Source organism: Phoenix dactylifera, chromosome 8 (assembly GCF_051530095.1).
Source record: "Phoenix dactylifera cultivar Ajwa chromosome 8, Ajwa_hap1_PhDact_Kaust_v1.1, whole genome shotgun sequence".
Lineage (NCBI taxonomy): Eukaryota > Viridiplantae > Streptophyta > Magnoliopsida > Arecales > Arecaceae > Phoenix > Phoenix dactylifera.
Genome location: NC_143197.1, coordinates 20,337,049 through 20,354,257, shown reverse-complemented (window position 1 = coordinate 20,354,257; position 17,209 = coordinate 20,337,049). Strand labels below are relative to the sequence as shown.

The 17,209-nt window shown below is 42.9% G+C and overlaps 1 protein-coding gene across 8 annotated transcripts; it reads left to right on the top strand.

Annotated features, from left to right (window-relative positions):
- Nucleotides 1-757: 757 nt before the first annotated feature.
- On the top strand, nt 758-5,113 carry LOC103700489 (tyrosyl-DNA phosphodiesterase 1-like). 8 transcript variants are annotated; one of them, XM_039116423.3, is made up of 8 exons: nt 1,042-1,182; nt 1,270-1,333; nt 1,856-1,936; nt 2,044-2,194; nt 2,305-2,475; nt 2,635-2,767; nt 4,064-4,236; nt 4,638-5,113. In XM_039116423.3, exons 5-8 carry the CDS (start codon nt 2,344-2,346, stop codon nt 4,935-4,937), a joined length of 738 nt encoding a protein of 245 aa, XP_038972351.3. In that variant the 5' UTR covers nt 1,042-1,182; nt 1,270-1,333; nt 1,856-1,936; nt 2,044-2,194; nt 2,305-2,343; the 3' UTR covers nt 4,938-5,113. The 8 variants fall into 8 exon arrangements, with proteins under 8 accessions (XP_088559138.1, XP_088559137.1, XP_088559134.1 ...); XM_039116422.3 differs by having other exon boundaries at nt 1,270-1,339; XM_088703012.2 differs by lacking the exon at nt 4,638-5,113 and having other exon boundaries at nt 758-1,182; nt 1,270-1,339; nt 2,635-2,758; nt 4,064-4,192.
- Nucleotides 5,114-17,209: the final 12,096 nt, after the last annotated feature.

Genomic DNA, 17,209 nt, shown 5'->3' with positions numbered 1-17,209 from the left:
CAATGATGTGGTAGACACTTTATATAGGTTGTTCCTGTGAGCCAAATCTTACCTTAGCATGGCGCATAGTCGATTAAACTTGAAACACACTTAACTAATGATGGTACATACTTAATTAACCTCGAAATACAATTTTCTATTCTGTGCACACAGTTTACTATTTCCTGCACATAGGTATGGTTTCTCTGCACACAGTTAAGTTAACCATGCTATATTACTTGTATACCAAGCTTACTAACCTAACTGTCACTCACTCATTATTTTCTTTTTTTCTTCTTTTCTTTCTTTTTCTTTTCTTTTCTTCTTTTTCTTTCCTTCTCTTTTTTGTTCTTTTCTTTTTATTCTTTTTCTTTCCTTTTCTTCCTTTTTTTCTTTTCTTTTCCTGATATTGATAGATATAGTGGAAGAAAAGACAAAAAAAAAAGAAAAAGAAAAGAAAAAAGAAGAAAAGAAAAAAAGAAGAAAGAGGAAAGAAAAAGAAGAAAAAAGAAAGAAAAAGAAAAAAAGAAAAGAAAAAGGAAGAAAAGGAAAGAAAATGAAGAGAAGGAAAGAAAAAGGAAGAAAAGAAAAAAAAAAAAGAAGATAAGGAAAGAAAAAGAAGAAAAGAAAAGAAAAAGAAAAAAAAGGAAAGAAAAAAAGAAGGCAATTAACACTACAGGAAAAAGAGGTTTTACCGACGCTTTTTTGCCGACGCTTTTCAGAAGCGTCGGCAATTTTTGGTCTAGTGTCAAACTTTGCCGACGCTTGTAAAAGGCGTCGGTGTAGTCGCCAGCCTAAGACGACGCTAACAAGCGTCGTCGGAAGCCAACATTTCCCCAACTTCCTAAATCCCAACAAGCCCTCTCTCTCTTTCCGTTTTTCCGGCCACCGCCGTCCACCCTCAACCCATTCCAGAGATCGAAGAGAAAACGGAACCCCCTCCCCATTCCTCGTCCATTCCTCCCTAATCCCCTCCAGATTCAAGAAGCAGAAGGGCTCCGGCGATGATGTCTTCGCCCGCCTCTTCGCCGCCTCTTGGATCCCGACTTCGTTCCCCTCTCCCTCGAACCACGGATCCTCAAGTCCCACCTCATCGCCGGCGAGACCCTCTGCGGCCTCTTCCTCCTGCGCTCCTCCCCGACCCTCGCCGGCTACGACTACATGGTCGTCGACATGGAGCACGGCCCTAAAGAGATCTCGCTTGTTACTTGCCCTCCAGACCTTTAAATTCATGAATTCCTGAAGAAATCTATAGTAGATCAACTGATTTCGAGATCTATAATTCATCAGGCTTCGGACGAGAAGACCGATGGGAGGATCGTGCCGAGGCAGTTCTTGGACCTTGGTCCGGCAGGTGATGGTACCGGCTTCTTCTCTCATATTGTTCTTCTGTTTTTTTCTTCGCCTTCCCCTTTTTCCTGGATTCTTGATTTTCTCGAAATTTGGATTTATTGTTCTCCTCCTTCACACTGTTGACCCCGATTTCTTTATTTTATTTTATTTTATTTTTTCTGTTGGTAATCCAACCTCTTTGTCTTTCTCCGATTTCGATTAGGGTTGTGAAGCAATTATCTTTTCTAAACCCCTTTTGGTACGACATATTGTTGGTCTGAGGAACATGATAGATATGCTTCATTAGCCCTGATATTTTGCGTTGTCTTTGGCTTCAGACCTTCTTGAATTAAAGGAAGTTGCATTTCTGTCTGTTCTGTTTTGTCATGAAAATAAGAAACTATAGATGAACTTTATGTGTTTTCAAATTCAATGTTACGCAAGCTGGTGTTTTCCTCCCTTCAAATAAGAAAAGACACTTTTCCTGCTTCATCTTTACCATCTAATTCTGTATTAAAGATCATATTTATCTCAATCTTTGCAGTTGGGGGTTCTGTTCTTGCCATCCACCATTCAGGACCGTGGTTCTGAATTCTCATGCACAGAGAACCTGATCTTAAATCAGGTATTGCCAACAGAGCTGGTGTGCCATGCTTCCAGCTTTACTCTGGAAATGTTGTCATGCTCCTTTGTTAACTCTCTGTGAACACCACCATTTTCTTGTTCATTCAGGGAGAATGCAAGTCATTTAGCGACACTGAGGTGTGCAAAACAAAGCTGGTGACTCTCTGCCGGAAAGGAAATAATGGAATAGACTCGTCTTCGGAGGTGATCCGACTGCCTGTGCCATATCAGCTCCCGCCGCAACCATACACCTCTGAAGGTTGGGCAATGACAAGCAGCAGCTAATCTCTGCTTTTTAGTGTTACGTAGCTATATTTCTGTGGTACAGAAAAGTAACTTTTCGTTGTGTTTACTGTTGCATCTATCCAGATATCCCCTGGTCCTGGGATAGGCAATATTTTGAGAAAGATGTGTATGGTCAAGTTTGGCCACATCATGTTGAGCTGTATGCAAATGAAGATGCTTGACCCCTGCATTTTTTTCCCGCTAAAGATGCACATTTATGATCGTAGTCTTGGTTCATGTGGAAATGACAAGCAGGTTCAGAAGCTAACCTTCTTTTGTAGTAAAATGAGCAGGTCATAAGTTGAATTGGTTTTATTTTTGACAATATATTGTTGCAAGTCTCTGTTTACTGAAATAAGTTTTTTTATTAAATTCAGATGCTCATCTTTCCCCCGTTTTCTTTTGTTACACTAGGGAGGAATGATACCAAAGGACAACTCTCCTACCCCAATTCCTAGGAGTCATGAATGCGGAGCAAGTGATGGTAACACTTCTTCAGCTTCAGCCATCGAAGGCAACTATGACTCAGGATTTGTAGGTTGGGATGGTAAACAAATTTGTTTTCTCGTCATACCATATTCATCAGTAGCTCACTATGAAGTTTCTTGATAAATAATGATGGTGTGCATAGAGCGTCAGGGTCCCATATTGTTTCTTGATCACCTTTTAAGGGTCCCATATTGCAAAACCTTTTAAGGTTTTGAAAATGAACAAAAGTATGCGATTGGCATGATTAACATCTGCCTATATGCATTTGCAAGGGTATTTGGTTTATTGGAGTGTTTGGGATCAAATATTACAGACCACATTGATCAAGAAAAATCTTCCTTTGAGTAATAGGATTCCACAACATGGTTACAGCGATCATTTTCTGTGCTTGCAAAACAAAGTGAAACCTAATTGCCATCTTTGTGCAGATAATCTGCTGCCTATGATTAGTGGCTATTTAGATTTGTGGATGTCTCTATGTTTAGAGGTTATTTTAATGCATGGTAATGTAAAAAGCTTTGGCTGTTAACTGGATGCCAATTCATGCTCAGACCATGCCGATTTGTTCTAAGCTTGTCACATCTCAGATGCAATAAAACTTTTCCATGTCCACTAATATTTTCTGAATTACCTAACTCTTCCTTGTGATAAAACAGAAGATGGAATTCAATATCATCCAGAAGGTTGTGTCTTCAATACATTATCCCCAGTTGCACATTTTCTCGAAAGTTGATTGTAGAGCTTATTGGTTTATTATAGGATAGTAACTTTTATTACTAGTTCACTTTAAAAGTAAACTAAAATATTACCTTTCGCTTATGTTAATGCTGAAGTAAACTAAAAAACTAAACTTTTTTGACCTTTATAATTTACATTCGTATGCAAACCACTGAACTCTACTTCTAAGTTCACTCTGTGTGCGCTAATAGAAGGTGCACATGATGTGCCATCCAGCAAAGCTGTGCCCATAGTGCTACAGGGCATGTCATATGGTTAGAGTTTACTCCAAGCATTGATGGTTAGAGCCTCCTTATTATTTCTCAGTTAGGGTTTATCATTTCTTAGTGGGTAAGGGTTATAATGTAATCAGAATTGGATTTCATTGGTGGTGGAGTAACAAAAAGATCAAGCAGTATATAACAAAGCAGAAATGATTTTTGAGGCTCAGTTGACCATACCTAAGTGAGCAGTATCCAAAGATGTCTTCATTGGTCATGATACTCGTTGCATTTTTGGACTTAATTGCCTGTGATGTTCATCTGAATATGGATCCAAAATATATTTGGTAATTTCAGTAGAGGTTGCCTGAGTAAATGTTTCTAATCAAAACTTTTCCCTTATCTGCTACGGGCAGTGCTCAAAGCACAGCACGGATTGAAGAACTTCTCCAAGAGGACCAAAATGTCAAACGTAAGCGAGAACGGTTCCAAAGGCAGTCATCTCTCCTCTCTAAACTTACTCGCCAGCTTAGCATCCATGACAACCGTGCAGCTGCTGCTAGCTGGTCCGATGGTGGCACTGGAGCAGGTAAGCTGATTTTAAAGTTCTTCGTATTTGTCATTGGTGTAGCCCATGGGGACTGCGTCTTACCTGGACCATATGATGTTTGCTTAGCAAAAAACAAAACACATCGTTGGGGCGACTCCGTGTCTTCAGGACTTTCAAAATGGTGTTTGATTTTTATAATTATTATGTAAATATACCAAGTCTTCTGGCTTCTATATTGTTGTTCAACAACTAACTAGTAGCATTTTTCTTTTTTACCTAATCTATTTGATTGCGGATTATAGTTCCATATAAACGATTAAATCCAAATATGAAATGAGTCATGTGAACCTTATTCAGTTTTGGCATGCTATTTGTCTATATATACTCCCTTGGACCATGCTGTCTAATCATTGATTGATTGTGACTGAAATATTTCGCAGAGAGCAGCCCAAGAACCCCTAGTCGCCCGGGTGATGAATGGAGGTCTGCATTCGATGCTGCAGCAAATGGGTCGTTCAGTGAGTCGAGGTCCAACAGCATCAATGGTCACAGCCGGCATTATAGCGACGCAAACTCTGGCAGCCGTCGCACACCAAATCGGTTGCCACCCCCACCACCACAGGGGAGTTCATGAATGTACAAATACTAGGCGACCAGATTGGCATCTTATACCTCTGGTATTCTTGTTGGATGCTCGTTTCCTTTGGGCTGTTGAGCTCCAAAAGGAGGAACAAATTTAAAAAATTAGATCGATGATGTGTACCTTGGGATTTCGATGTATACCTCTGGTATTTTTTTTCCCAGCACCTTGGGATTTCGATGTATGGCTTTGTAATTTTTCTTTTGGGATGCTAGTTTTCGTTGTATTTTTTTTTTTTTAATTTCAATTTATTTGGGTGCCATTTATTTTTCTTTAGTTTCTTTTTCAGCATGAGTTTTTGTCATTAATGCAGTGAATAAAAGGGGAGCGGTTAGGGATACAGTACGTTGGGTTTTTTGTCATTAATGCAGTGAATAAAAGGTGAGTTTTTTGTATGGCTTTATCGACGCTTTAAAGCGTCGGGAAAGCCATTTTTGCCAGCAACTAGTAAACGACTTCGGGGGGGCTTTATCGACGCTTTAAAGCGTCGGTAAAGGAGTTTTTGCCGACGCTTTAAAACGTCGGCGAAAACGCAAAACTGGATTGGGCTTTATCGACGCTTTAAAGCGTCGGGAAAACCGTTTTTGCCGACACTTTCATTAGCGTCGGCAAATTCCTGTTTTTGCCGACGCTTTCTCTTAGCGTCGGCAAAAACCGGACCCACGCCCACCTGCCCGACGTCTGACCCACGCTTTGGGGTGCGTGGGCTGGAAATTTGCCGACGCTTAAAAGCGTCGGTAGAGACCAAAAAAACCGCCGGGAGATATCCTTTCTTTTGTAGTGTAAGTATTCTATGTGCACAATTAAGTCTTCTCTGCACACAGACTTAATTGTATACAGAGAATACTTAACTGCGTACAGATAGTACTTAACCGTGTGCATCACACCGTTAAGTATTCTCTGTACAGAATTAAATCTTTTCTGCACACAGTTAAGTGTTCTCTGCATCACACAGTTAAGTGTGTACAGAGAATATTTAACTGTGTGCATCACACAGTTAGGTATTCTCTATACACAATTAAATCTTCTCTGCACACACTTAAATATTCTTTGTACATAGTTAAGTGTTCTCTGCATCACACAATTAAGTGTGTGCAGAGAAGACTTAATTATATACAGAGAACATTTAATTGTGTGCATCACACAGTTAGGTGTTCTCTATACACAATTAAATTTTCTCTGCACATATTTAAATTTTCTTTGCACACAGTTAAGTGTTTTATACATCACACAGTTAAGTTAAATATTCTTTGTATACAATTAAGTCTTCTCTGCACACACACTTATATTTTCTCTGCACACAGTTAACTGTTCTATGCATCACACAGTTAAGTATTTTTTCCTTTCCTTTTTCTTCTTCTTTTTTTCTTTTATTTTTTTCTTTTTTTTCCTTTTCTTCCTTTTCTTTCCTTTTTTTTCTTTTTCTTTTTCTTTCCTTTTTCTTCTTCTTCTTTTTTCTTTTTTTTCTTTTTTTTTCCTTTTCTTCTTTTTCGTTCCTTTTTTTCTTTTTCTTTTCTTCTCTTCTTTTTTTCCTTTTTTTCCTTTTCTTTCCTTTTTTTCTTTTTCTTTCCTTCTCTTCTTTTTCTTTCTTTTTCTTTTTCTTCTTTTTCGTTCCTTTTTTTCTTTTTCTTTCCTTCTCTTCTTTTTCTTTCCTTTTCTTTTTCTTTCTTTCTCTGCACAGAGTTAAGTATTCTCTGCATCACACAGTTAAGTATGTACAGAAAAGACTTAATTGTATACAGAAAATACTAAATTATGTGCATCATACAGTTAAGTGTTCTCTGCACACAATTAAGCCTTCTCTACACACACTTAAATCTTCTTTTTCTTTTCTTTTCTTTTGTTTTTCCCTTTTTCTTTTTTTCTTTCTTTTTTTTTTCTACTTTCTCCTCTCGTGAGGCCGACGACGCCAAAAGGGGGCTGTGCCATGGCGGCAGCGGGAGGGGTTCCAGCCGCAGCAGCTTTATTTATTTATAATTATTTTGTTTCATTAAAATATATTATTTATTTATTTATTTATTTATTTATTCATTCATATATATATATATTGATGCATTTATTTATTTTTTTTATTTTTCCTTTCTTTCTTTTTTTCTTTTTTTCTTTTTTTCTTTTCTTTTCTTCTTTTTCTTTCCTTTTCTTCTTTTTTTTTCTTTTTCTTTTTTTTTCCTTCTCTTCTTCCCTTCTTCTTCTTTCTTCTTTCTTCTCCTCCCGCGAGCCGGCGGTGCCGGAAGGGGGGCCGAGCCACAGCAGCCGCAGGAGGGGGCCGCGGGAGGCGGGGCTGCCGGTGGCGGTAGCCGCGGCTGGCAGCGGAGAACACCTCTCCTCCCGCTAGGCCGGCGGCTCCGAAAAGGGGCCGTGCTGTGGCGGACGTGGGAGGAGGGCGGGTTGCGGCTGGCGACGGCTGCAGAAGGGGGCTCATGAGGGGGCGGGGGTGGGGCCAATCCTAGCGGCGCGGCCGCGGGAGAGGGCTTGGGAGGGGGCGGGGCCGTGGGAGGGGGCGGGGCCGCAGGAGGAAGCTCGGGGGGGGGCGAGCCGGGGCCGACGGTGGCCGCAGGAAGGAGCTCGGGCGGGGGCGAGTTCGCAGGAGGGAGCTCGGGAGGATGCGAGCCGGGGCCAGCGGCGGCCGCAGGAGGGAGCTCAGGCGGGGGCGGGCCATGGTCGGCGGAGGGGGGGTCTTTTTCTTCTCCTTCTGGGAATGGGAGATGAGGAGGGCAGGGGCATTTTCGGCCTTTAAAAAAAATAAAAGGAGCTCAAGGACCGGGAGTTAAACTTGGTAAAGATATTGGACGGAAGATTTTAAGACCGATCAACCGGGACTTTTTATTATAGCGGGGTCTTTTGGAGGGTGGGGAATTAATTACCCCTAAAAACATCGATGATTTTTTTTTTTTTGCGACAGTAACCGCCGACGCTTCTAAAAAATGTCGGTAAAAAAGCTTCCGCCGACGCTTTTTTTTAGCGACGGCGTCTGGGTTCATTACTGACGCTTATAAGCGTCGGAATATTTAATCACCAACGCTTATAAGCGTCAGCATAACAGAGGAATATGACGACGCTTATAAGCATCGTCGGACTTCATTCCTCCCACAACAAAACCCGATCAACCTTCTCCCTCCACAGCCCTAAATTTCTAGCTCACGCCGACCGACTCCCTCCCTCCTCGGCCCATCAGCATTAGAGAATCCCCAGTACCAACATCCCCGTCTTGCATTAGCAGGATTAGTAGTATTCGAACTACCACAAACTTTGTTACCTCCTCCTCAAGCATGTGAAGTATTAGCAGCATTACTTGGACCCCGGTTAGCGTTAGTAGTAGGTCCTCCGGGATCACAGGAAGTATTACGAGTTTATGACCTCTATGAGCATTAGCTCCATCTCGACTGCTGGAATTATTATTAGGAGTCTTGGTACCTCGATGAGCATTGGGTCCATTGGAATTCTTGGCAAGAGTATTGGTACCTTGGCCAGCCTTTGGTCCTGCAGAACTCTTTGCACCACCGCTTTAGGCGTCGACGTGGATTTTGGATATCTTGTCCCAAGCCTCCTTCACTAGTTTGACAGCGCTGTCGGCGGTTGCAGAACAGTTCTTGTCAGGGTGGATCTGGACGCACAACTTCTTGTATCGATGGCTTGTAAGTTGTCGGTGGGGTCGGCACCAAGTACCGCACAATAGTAGTGGGTAAAAGGCCCTAGTTCTGTTCTGATGCCCGAGCTACCTACTGGACTGATCGCCCTAATATTGTTGAATGTCTTTGAAACCTCCATTATTGAACCATGTTGATTAACTTTGGTCATGATCGAATCTATACTCTAGGATTTGTTAATTAAATCACTTAGGCTTGACCTACCCGAAACTGCTGAGCACTATCACTCGACTAACCGTCTCCTTTCTATTTATTCGAATAGAAATTAATCTTGCTTTTCATGTTTTTAAAGGGTTAACTGAATCGCCTAGTGAAATTTGATGGCGTAAGACGAGAGAGGTAAGTAAATCTTGTACTCCTTGATAGTTTTTGAACTTGTAAGCCTTATACTCCTTACTAATTTTCAAATTTCTACTTATTTTTTGGTATTATAAAAATATTAAAATAATATTTTCTTAAAATTAAGGATCAAGCATGCGATATTGTGAAACTCATGATTTATTGCAAATTAATGGATTCATGATTGTTTGCATTATTTATGAACTAGGACTCCATATTTATGAAATTATATTTTTATTATGAAAAGAATAATTTCATGATTATTCTACTGTTAAATGCTTATTTCTGGGTTATGAACTCTATAAAGCCAATTAGTATTTTATTTATGCATGCTTCGAGAAATTATGATTCAAGAAATATGACTTAAGAAGATTTTTTTTAAGAACTGTGGCAAAAGATTCTGAGATAGCTATGTATAGCCCTTGAAAATGGGGTAGATCAACATTCAGTCTTATACGACCATATCAACAGGTAATAGTAGTTAGCATACGATCCTACCAGCAGGTAATAATAGTTGGCATCTGACCTTACGGGTGGATAATAGTTGTTGGCATGACCCTCCCAGCAGATAATAGTAGTTAATTGGCATACGACCCAGCCAACGGTAATAGTAGTTGGCATATGACCCTACTAACGGATAATAGTAGTTAGTGTTTGTGGATTCCGGCCCTATTATAGGTATAATAGTTACCTTAGTATTTAGCCTGAGAGAAGTAATTTGATCAATAATAAATAATTTATGATTTTATGCTATACACTATGAACCACGTTTTATGAATGATTTATGCATGCATGATTGGCATAATGACTTGTTTTAATATACTGTATTATGAAATGCTTAGTTTGGAATATCTCTTATTTTTTAAATAATTTATTGGCATGAAAAAGCTTATGTTTGATCCGGTATGGTAGTAAAAAATTTACTTATTGAGTTGTGTCGCTCATATACCTCTATTTTTATTTTTCTCTCTCCAGGCGAATGTTGGGGTATGTGGAGACCATTGGTGATGAAGAGAATTAAAGGAGAATAAATTCTTTATAGTTTTTTGTCTGGCGGACTGTCGGAGTCGACTCGAGCTACAGTCGAGTCGACTCGGGAACAGTCGAGTCGACCCGGGAGAAGAAAGGCCGAAAAACCATGTTTCTGTCTGGACTGTCAGAGTCGACTCGAGCTACAATCGAGTCGACTCGAAGCATCATCGAGTCGACTCGAGCTACAGTCGAGTCGACCCGAGATCGTGCCAGTTATTCTGGGAGTTGTCCAGACGTGCCAGAGCCGACTCGAACTGTAGCCGAGTCGACTCGAGCTCGCGGGAAATCTTACGGATGAGTTTCTTTTTGGTGTTTTTGTTGGCGTTTCGACGGCTATGATCATCTGAAGGTCTTGAGACTATATATAGGACTCATGAGAGCCCTAGGGTAAGGTTTTTGCCGTATATTTGAGAGAGACTCTTGTTTGTGAGGCTAGGGTTCTAGAGAAGAAGAGGATTGGGATCTTACTTCTTGTGCAAAGGGAATTCTGTGTGAATCTCTTGTAGATCGATCGCATGTGATCGTTCGGGCGTGTGCTATCTCTGTAATCAGATCATCCTAATTGAGATTTGGAGCGGTGGAGGACGTAGGCTACTTGTAGCCGAACCTCGTTACATCTTTGTGTTTGCTTTGCTATTTTTCTTCCTTCTTCTTCCTTTGATCTTTGATAATCTGTTGCGGTGCTCAAGTGTTTTACCCTACTGATACCAGGGGTAATCTTTTGCCCTTCGTAGCGGAAGCGAAGTGGTGATCCTTGAGTCCGGTGTCGAGGGAGCGAGAGAGTGCTTATCCGTTCGCTTCTCTCCTTGCTTGTCCGACGTCGGTGGCAGCGCCGGTGTGAGTGGGTTCCGGTGCGGGTCGCTGACAACAAGTGGTATCAGAGCTATTGGTTTTCTGCGATGGCGGATGAAGGAAAGGTGCGAATTGAGAAGTTCAATGGCACGAACTTCGGGTTTTGGAAGATGCAAATAGAGGATTACCTTTACCAGAAGAATCTCTATTTACCTCTTGGAGGTAGAGCAAAGAAACCAGAGAAGATGTCCGATGAAGACTGGGAGGTCCTCGATCGGAAGACGCTCGGCACCATTAGATTGTCACTTGCATCCCAAGTGGCATTCAACATCAAAAACGAGAAGACGACGATGGAGTTGATGGCAACATTGTCGCGGATGTACGAGAAACCCTCAGCATCAAACAAGGTATTTCTCATGAAGAGGTTGTTTAATCTTCGTATGAAAAATGGCGGCAGCATAGCTGAATACCTCAACGAATTCAATGGACTCACGGCCCAGTTGGAGTCAGTGGAGATTAGTTTTGACGATGAGATTCGGGCATTGCTAATCCTCTCCGGATTGCCTGATAGCTGGAAGGGCCTGGTGATGGCGGTGAGCAACTCTTCGGCGACGGGGAAGTTGATCTTTGATGACGTTGTGGGAGTGCTTCTAAGTGAAGAAGCAAGAAGGAAATCTTCTGGAGCTATGGAGTCGTCTGGAAGTGTACTAAACACCTCTGACCAGGGAAGACAAAAGAAGGACGGTCGATTTCGAAGCGACTCGAAGTCGAGATCCAGCAGGTCTCGAGCACCTCAGAACAAGGGAGTCAAGTGCTGGAACTGCGGGAAGACGGGGCACTTTAGGAGGGACTGCAAATCTCCTAAAGGGAAGCAAGGCGATCACACCGAAGGAGTCAGCAAGGATCTGGCAAATCTTGCTGAAGACGGTGATATGGATGCCCTCGTTCTATCTTTATCTACCTGTGACGAGTCTTGGGTGATAGACTCGGGCGCGTCTTTCCATGCTACATCCCAACGGAAGCTTCTTGGAGGATATGAGAAGGGAGACTTCGGCAAAGTCTACCTAGGGGATGGAGAGCCTTGCACCATACAAGGAAGGGAAAGCGCGGAAGTGAAGTTGATTTCTGGATCTTCACTTGAGCTTGAGGACGTACGGCACGTGCCTCAACTGCAGAGGAATCTGATTTCTGTTGGACAGTTGGCGAGCCAGGGGTACAAGACTATTTTCACAGCTGATCAGTGGAAGATATCCAGGGGCTCGTTGACGATGGCTAGTGGCAAGAAGGTTGGGACACTTTATGTCGCCAACGGCACGGAGAACTCTATTGGAGTTGCTGCAGCAGATGTGGACGCCAAGTTATGGCATTGCAGACTTGGGCACATGAGTTATCAGGGACTGGAGGTGATGCACCAGTTGGGAAAGCTGCAGGGTCTCAGGAGTGTTGAGATGGACTTCTGTGACGATTGTGTTCTCGGAAAGCAGAAGCGTGTTTCATTCAACAAAGAAGGAAAACCTCGGAAGCAAGAAAAGCTAGATCTCGTGCACACGGACGTGTGGGGGCCTGCACCAGTTTCTTCCATTGGTGGATCTCAGTACTATGTTACTTTTATTGATGATGCTACCAGGAAGCTTTGGGTGTTCTTCTTGAAGCACAAGTCAGAGGTATTTGGGGTCTTCAGAGGATGGCAGGCGATGGTAGAACTCGAGACAGGAAGGAGGTTGAAATGCCTGAGATCGGACAACGGTGGTGAGTATTGTAGCAGGGAGTTTGAGGACTACTGTGCAGATGCTGGGATCGTCAGGCAGAGGACAGTTCCAGGGACACCACAACAAAATGGAGTTGCTGAAAGGATGAACAGAACAATTAATGATCGTGCCAGGAGCATGAGGATACATGCTGGATTGCCACAGCAGTTTTGGGCGGAAGCAGTTAACACTGCTGCCTACTTGATCAACAGAGGGCCATCAAAGAAACTTGAATTTGGGATTCCTGAGGAAGCATGGACAGCGAAGAAGATTGATTTGGCGCACTTACGAGTATTCGGTTGTACCAGTTATGTCCATGTTGATTCCAGTGAAAGAAGCAAACTAGACGCCAAATCAAAGAAGTGCATTTTCGTTGGATACGGAGGTCAACTGTTTGGGTACCGACTGTGGGATCCCGAACACAGGAAGATCATTCGTAGTAATGATGTGGTATTCAATGAGAAAATGCAGCAGAGCTATGAATCAGAAACAAAACCTGTTGAGCCGTGTTTTGTGGATCCTGAAGAGGAGTCTGCAAATTCTGATCAGAAGACTCAGTCAGAGCAAGAACCTGAAGCATTGGCACCCCCTCCACAACTAAGAAGGTCCACTCGTAGTACTCATGGGAAGCCTCCTCAAAGGTATGATGGGACTCTTAGTTATTTGCTGCTCACAGATAATGGCGAACCTGAATGCTTTACGGAAGCATTGGAGGTTGATACCAGGAAGGAGTGGGAGTTGGCCATGGATGATGAGATGAAGTCATTGGAGCAGAATCAAACATGGGATTTGGTGGATCTGCCCAAGGGGAAGAAAGCACTGTCAAACAAATGGGTTTACAGGCTGAAGAAAGAGCAGGATGGGAAGAAGCGGTACAAGGCCAGGCTGGTTGTAAAAGGATTTCAGCAGAGAGCAGGTATCGACTTCACAGAGATTTTTTCTCCTGTAGTCAAGATGAGTTCTATTCGAGCGGTGCTGAGCATGGTGGCAGTAGAGGATCTTCACTTAGAGCAGCTTGATGTGAAGACGGCCTTTCTCCATGGAGATCTCGATGAGGAGATATATATGCAGCAGCCGGAGGGATGCATTGCAGCTGGCACGGGTGAAACAGGCACCCAGACAATGGTATCTCAAGTTCGATAGTTACATGCTTGAGATAGGATACAGAAGATGTCAGGAGGATCACTGTTGCTACTTCCGGAACTTCGGTACATCTTACATTATCTTGCTATTGTATGTTGATGACATGTTAGTTGTAGGAGCTAGCATGCATGAGATTGCAAAATTGAAGCTGAAGCTGTCAAGAAAATTTGCAATGAAGGATCTAGGAGCAGTGAAACAGATCCTTGGGATGCGGATCAGCAGAGATAGGTCTAAACATATCCTCAGACTATCTCAGGCGGAGTACATCAGCCGAGTACTCAGGAGATTCTGCATGGAGGGTGCCAAACCTGTTGGCACACCGCTGGGTGCCCACTTTAAGCTTTCAAAAGGGCAAAGTCCGAAGACGCGGGTGGAGGAGCTCAATATGTCAAAAATCCCATATGCATCGGCAGTGGGGAGCTTGATGTACGCTATGGTGTGTACGAGACCAGACATTGCTCAAGCAGTGGGAGTTGTGAGTCGCTTTATAAGCTGCCCAGGCTTGGAGCATTGGCACGCGGTCAAATGGATACTGAGGTATCTGAGAGGCACTGAGCACATGTCATTGTGCTATGGAGGTTCTGAGATCCGGTTACAGGGCTCTGTGGACTCAGACATGGCAGGAGACTTGGACGGCAGGAGGAGCACGACAGGGTACTTGTTCACCTTGGGCAGTGGAGCCGTCAGTTGGATTTCCAGGTTACAACCAGTTGTTGCATTGTCGACTACGGAGGCGGAGTATGTGGCAGCCACAGAGGCGTGCAAGAAACTAATATGGCTTCAAGGCTTGATGAAGGAGCTTGGGAAGGAGCAGAAGGATTGCATGTTATATTCAGATAGTCAAAGTGCAATTCATCTGGTGAAGAATTCAGCTTTCCATTCAAGGACGAAGCATATTGACATACGGTACCACTTCGTGAGGTCATTACTCGAGCAGGGACTTGTCAAGTTGGAGAAAATTCATATAAGTCAGAATCCTGCAGATATGTTAACGAAGGTCGTCACGGTGGAGAAGCTGAGGAGTTGTTCAGCTTCTGCTGGTCTTCACGCTTGAAGACGTTGAGGAGGCATCGTACCAATTTCACTAGGATGATCCAGTTTCAGTGGGAGCACAGAGGAGAACCAAGTAACAAGAGGATATACCCAAGGTCTCCAAGTGGGAGATTGTTGGGGTATGTGGAGACCATTGGTGATGAAGAGAATTGAAGGAGAATAAATTCTGCATAGTTTTTTGTCTGGCGGACTGTCGGAGTCGACTCGAGCTACAGTCGAGTCGACTCGGGAACAGTCGAGTCGACTCGAGGTCCGTCGAGTCGACCCGGGAGAAGAAAGGCCGAAAAACCATGTTTCTGTCTGGACTGTCAGAGTCGACTCGAGCTACAGTCGAGTCGACTCGAAGCATCATCGAGTCGACTCGAGCTACAGTCGAGTCGACCGGAGATCGTGCCAGTTATTCTGGGAGTTGTCCAGACGTGCCAGAGCCGACTCGAACTGTAGCCGAGTCGACTCGAGCTCGCGGGAAATCTTACGGATGAGTTTCTTTTTGGTGTTTTTGTTGGCGTTTCGACGGCTATGATCATCTGAAGGTCTTGAGACTATATATAGGACTCATGAGAGCCCTAGGGTAAGGTTTTTGCCGTATATTTGAGAGAGACTCTTGTTTGTGAGGCTAGGGTTCTAGAGAAGAAGAGGATTGGGATCTTACTTCTTGTGCAAAGGGAATTCTGTGTGAATCTCTTGTAGATCGATCGCATGTGATCATTCGGACGTGTGCTATCTCTGTAATCAGATCATCCTAATTGAGATTTGGAGCGGTGGAGGACGTAGGCTACTTGTAGCCGAACCTCGTTACATCTTTGTGTTTGCTTTGCTATTTTTCTTCCTTCTTTTTCCTTTGATCTTTGATAATCCGTTGCGGTGCTCAAGTGTTTTACCCTACTGATACCAGGGGTAATCTTTTGCCCTTCGTAGCGGAAGCGAAGTGGTGATCCTTGAGTCCGGTGTCGAGGGAGCGAGAGAGTGCTTATCCGTTCGCTTCTCTCCTTGCTTGTCCGACGTCGGTGGCGGCGCCGGTGTGAGTGGGTTTCGGTGCGGGTCGCTGACAACAGCGAATAGGATTAATAGGGACAGATATGGTCCAGGTGTGGAGTTCGTGCTAGCAAGCTTGACAATTTTGTAAAAGAATTCTAGTATTTTAAATTGACTAGCCCGATCCATTGACTGGCCCACACTTTCCTTGGGCTTGTGGGCCGGCCTGAAGAGGCCAAGCCTAAGGCCCCAACATCCTTCCTGGCACGAAGCAACAAAGGAAGAAGACTCATCTTGTCCCCCCTCTGAATCCGGCGAGAATGAAGGATTTCCAAGGCAAGCCGAGTTCGACTAGGACTCGAAGACGTCGCCTATTTAACTTTCCTCATCCTCCTTAACTTTCCTCCATCGAAATCGCCAAAGATAGTCGCCGATTCCAAGCTTCTTCTCCAAGCCTTCTTCCTTGTTTCCTCATCGAAGAAAAAAGCTTCCGGAGGCTTTGTCAGACCAAGGTAAATGAACCTCGTCTTGCTTCCCTTATTTTCCCAGCAATTTAGCTAATTTTGCTTGGGTTTTAGCTGACAAATCACCAAGATTGGATCCAAAATAGGGTTTCCTAATTCAGCTCCCTTCTTTCAAGCATGTCGCCGCCGCCGGCCACCCTCCACCTCATGTCTCCGATCGCTGTCTTGCCGGACCATATAAGCACGACCACCAGCCGTCTTGCCTCTCTCTTCTATTTTGTCGAGGAAGAAGAAAGAAAAAAATAAGAGAAAGAAAGAAAGAAGAAGAAGAGGAGAGAGAACCATCCCTCTCTTTCTCTCTCCATTATCTCTACTTTCTCTCTCCTCTCTCTACTTTCTCTCTCTAGAATGTCCAAGGAACCCAGGATCGGGTCCTGTTGACCTAATTTACGAACCAGAGTTGACCCTATAAAAGGCCCTAGTTCTCTAGTGCCTGGGCTATCTACGGGACCGATCACCTCAACCCTGTTGAATATCTCTGAAACCTCTATTGATGAACCATATTGATTATCCTTAGTCCTGATCGAGTCTTTGCCTTATGAAGTGTTGATCAAATCACTCAAGCATGACCCACCCGGAACTGCCAAATAGTGTCATTCAACCAACCGTCTCCTTTCCTATTTATTCGAATAAAAATTAATCTCGTTTTTAATATTTTTAATAGGGTTAACTGAATTGTCTAGTGAAGTTTGACGGTTTAAGATGAAAGAGGAAAGTAGATCTTGTATTCCTTACTAGTTTTTGAACTTGTAAGTAAGGCTTATACTCCTTACTAATTCTCAATGTTTCACTTATTTTTTGATATTATGAAAATATGAAAATAATGTTAAATGTTGATGATATTATGTTTTCTTAAAATTAAGGATCAAGTATACGATATTATGAAACTCATAATTTATTGCAAATTAATGGATCCATGATTGTTTTATCGTTAAACACTATTTATAAACTATGAACTCCATATTTATGAAATTATATTTTTGTTATGAAAATAATAATTTCATGATTATTCTGTTGTTAAATACTTATTTATGGGTTATGAACTTTATAAAGCCATTTAATGTTTTATTCATGTATGATTCAAGAAATATGACTTAAGAAGATTTGTTTTAAGAATTA

Excerpts from the sequence above, each read along its gene's own strand:
- LOC103700489 (XM_039116420.3), top strand. The coding sequence starts at position 2,344 with ATGTGTATGGTCAAGTTTGGCCACATCATGTTGAGCTGTATGCAAATG. Across the intron at positions 2,768-4,063 it reads AGGATTTGTAGGTTGGGATG|TGCTCAAAGCACAGCACGGA; the intron begins GTAAACAAATTT and ends TGCTACGGGCAG. Across the intron at positions 4,237-4,637 it reads CGATGGTGGCACTGGAGCAG|AGAGCAGCCCAAGAACCCCT; the intron begins GTAAGCTGATTT and ends AATATTTCGCAG.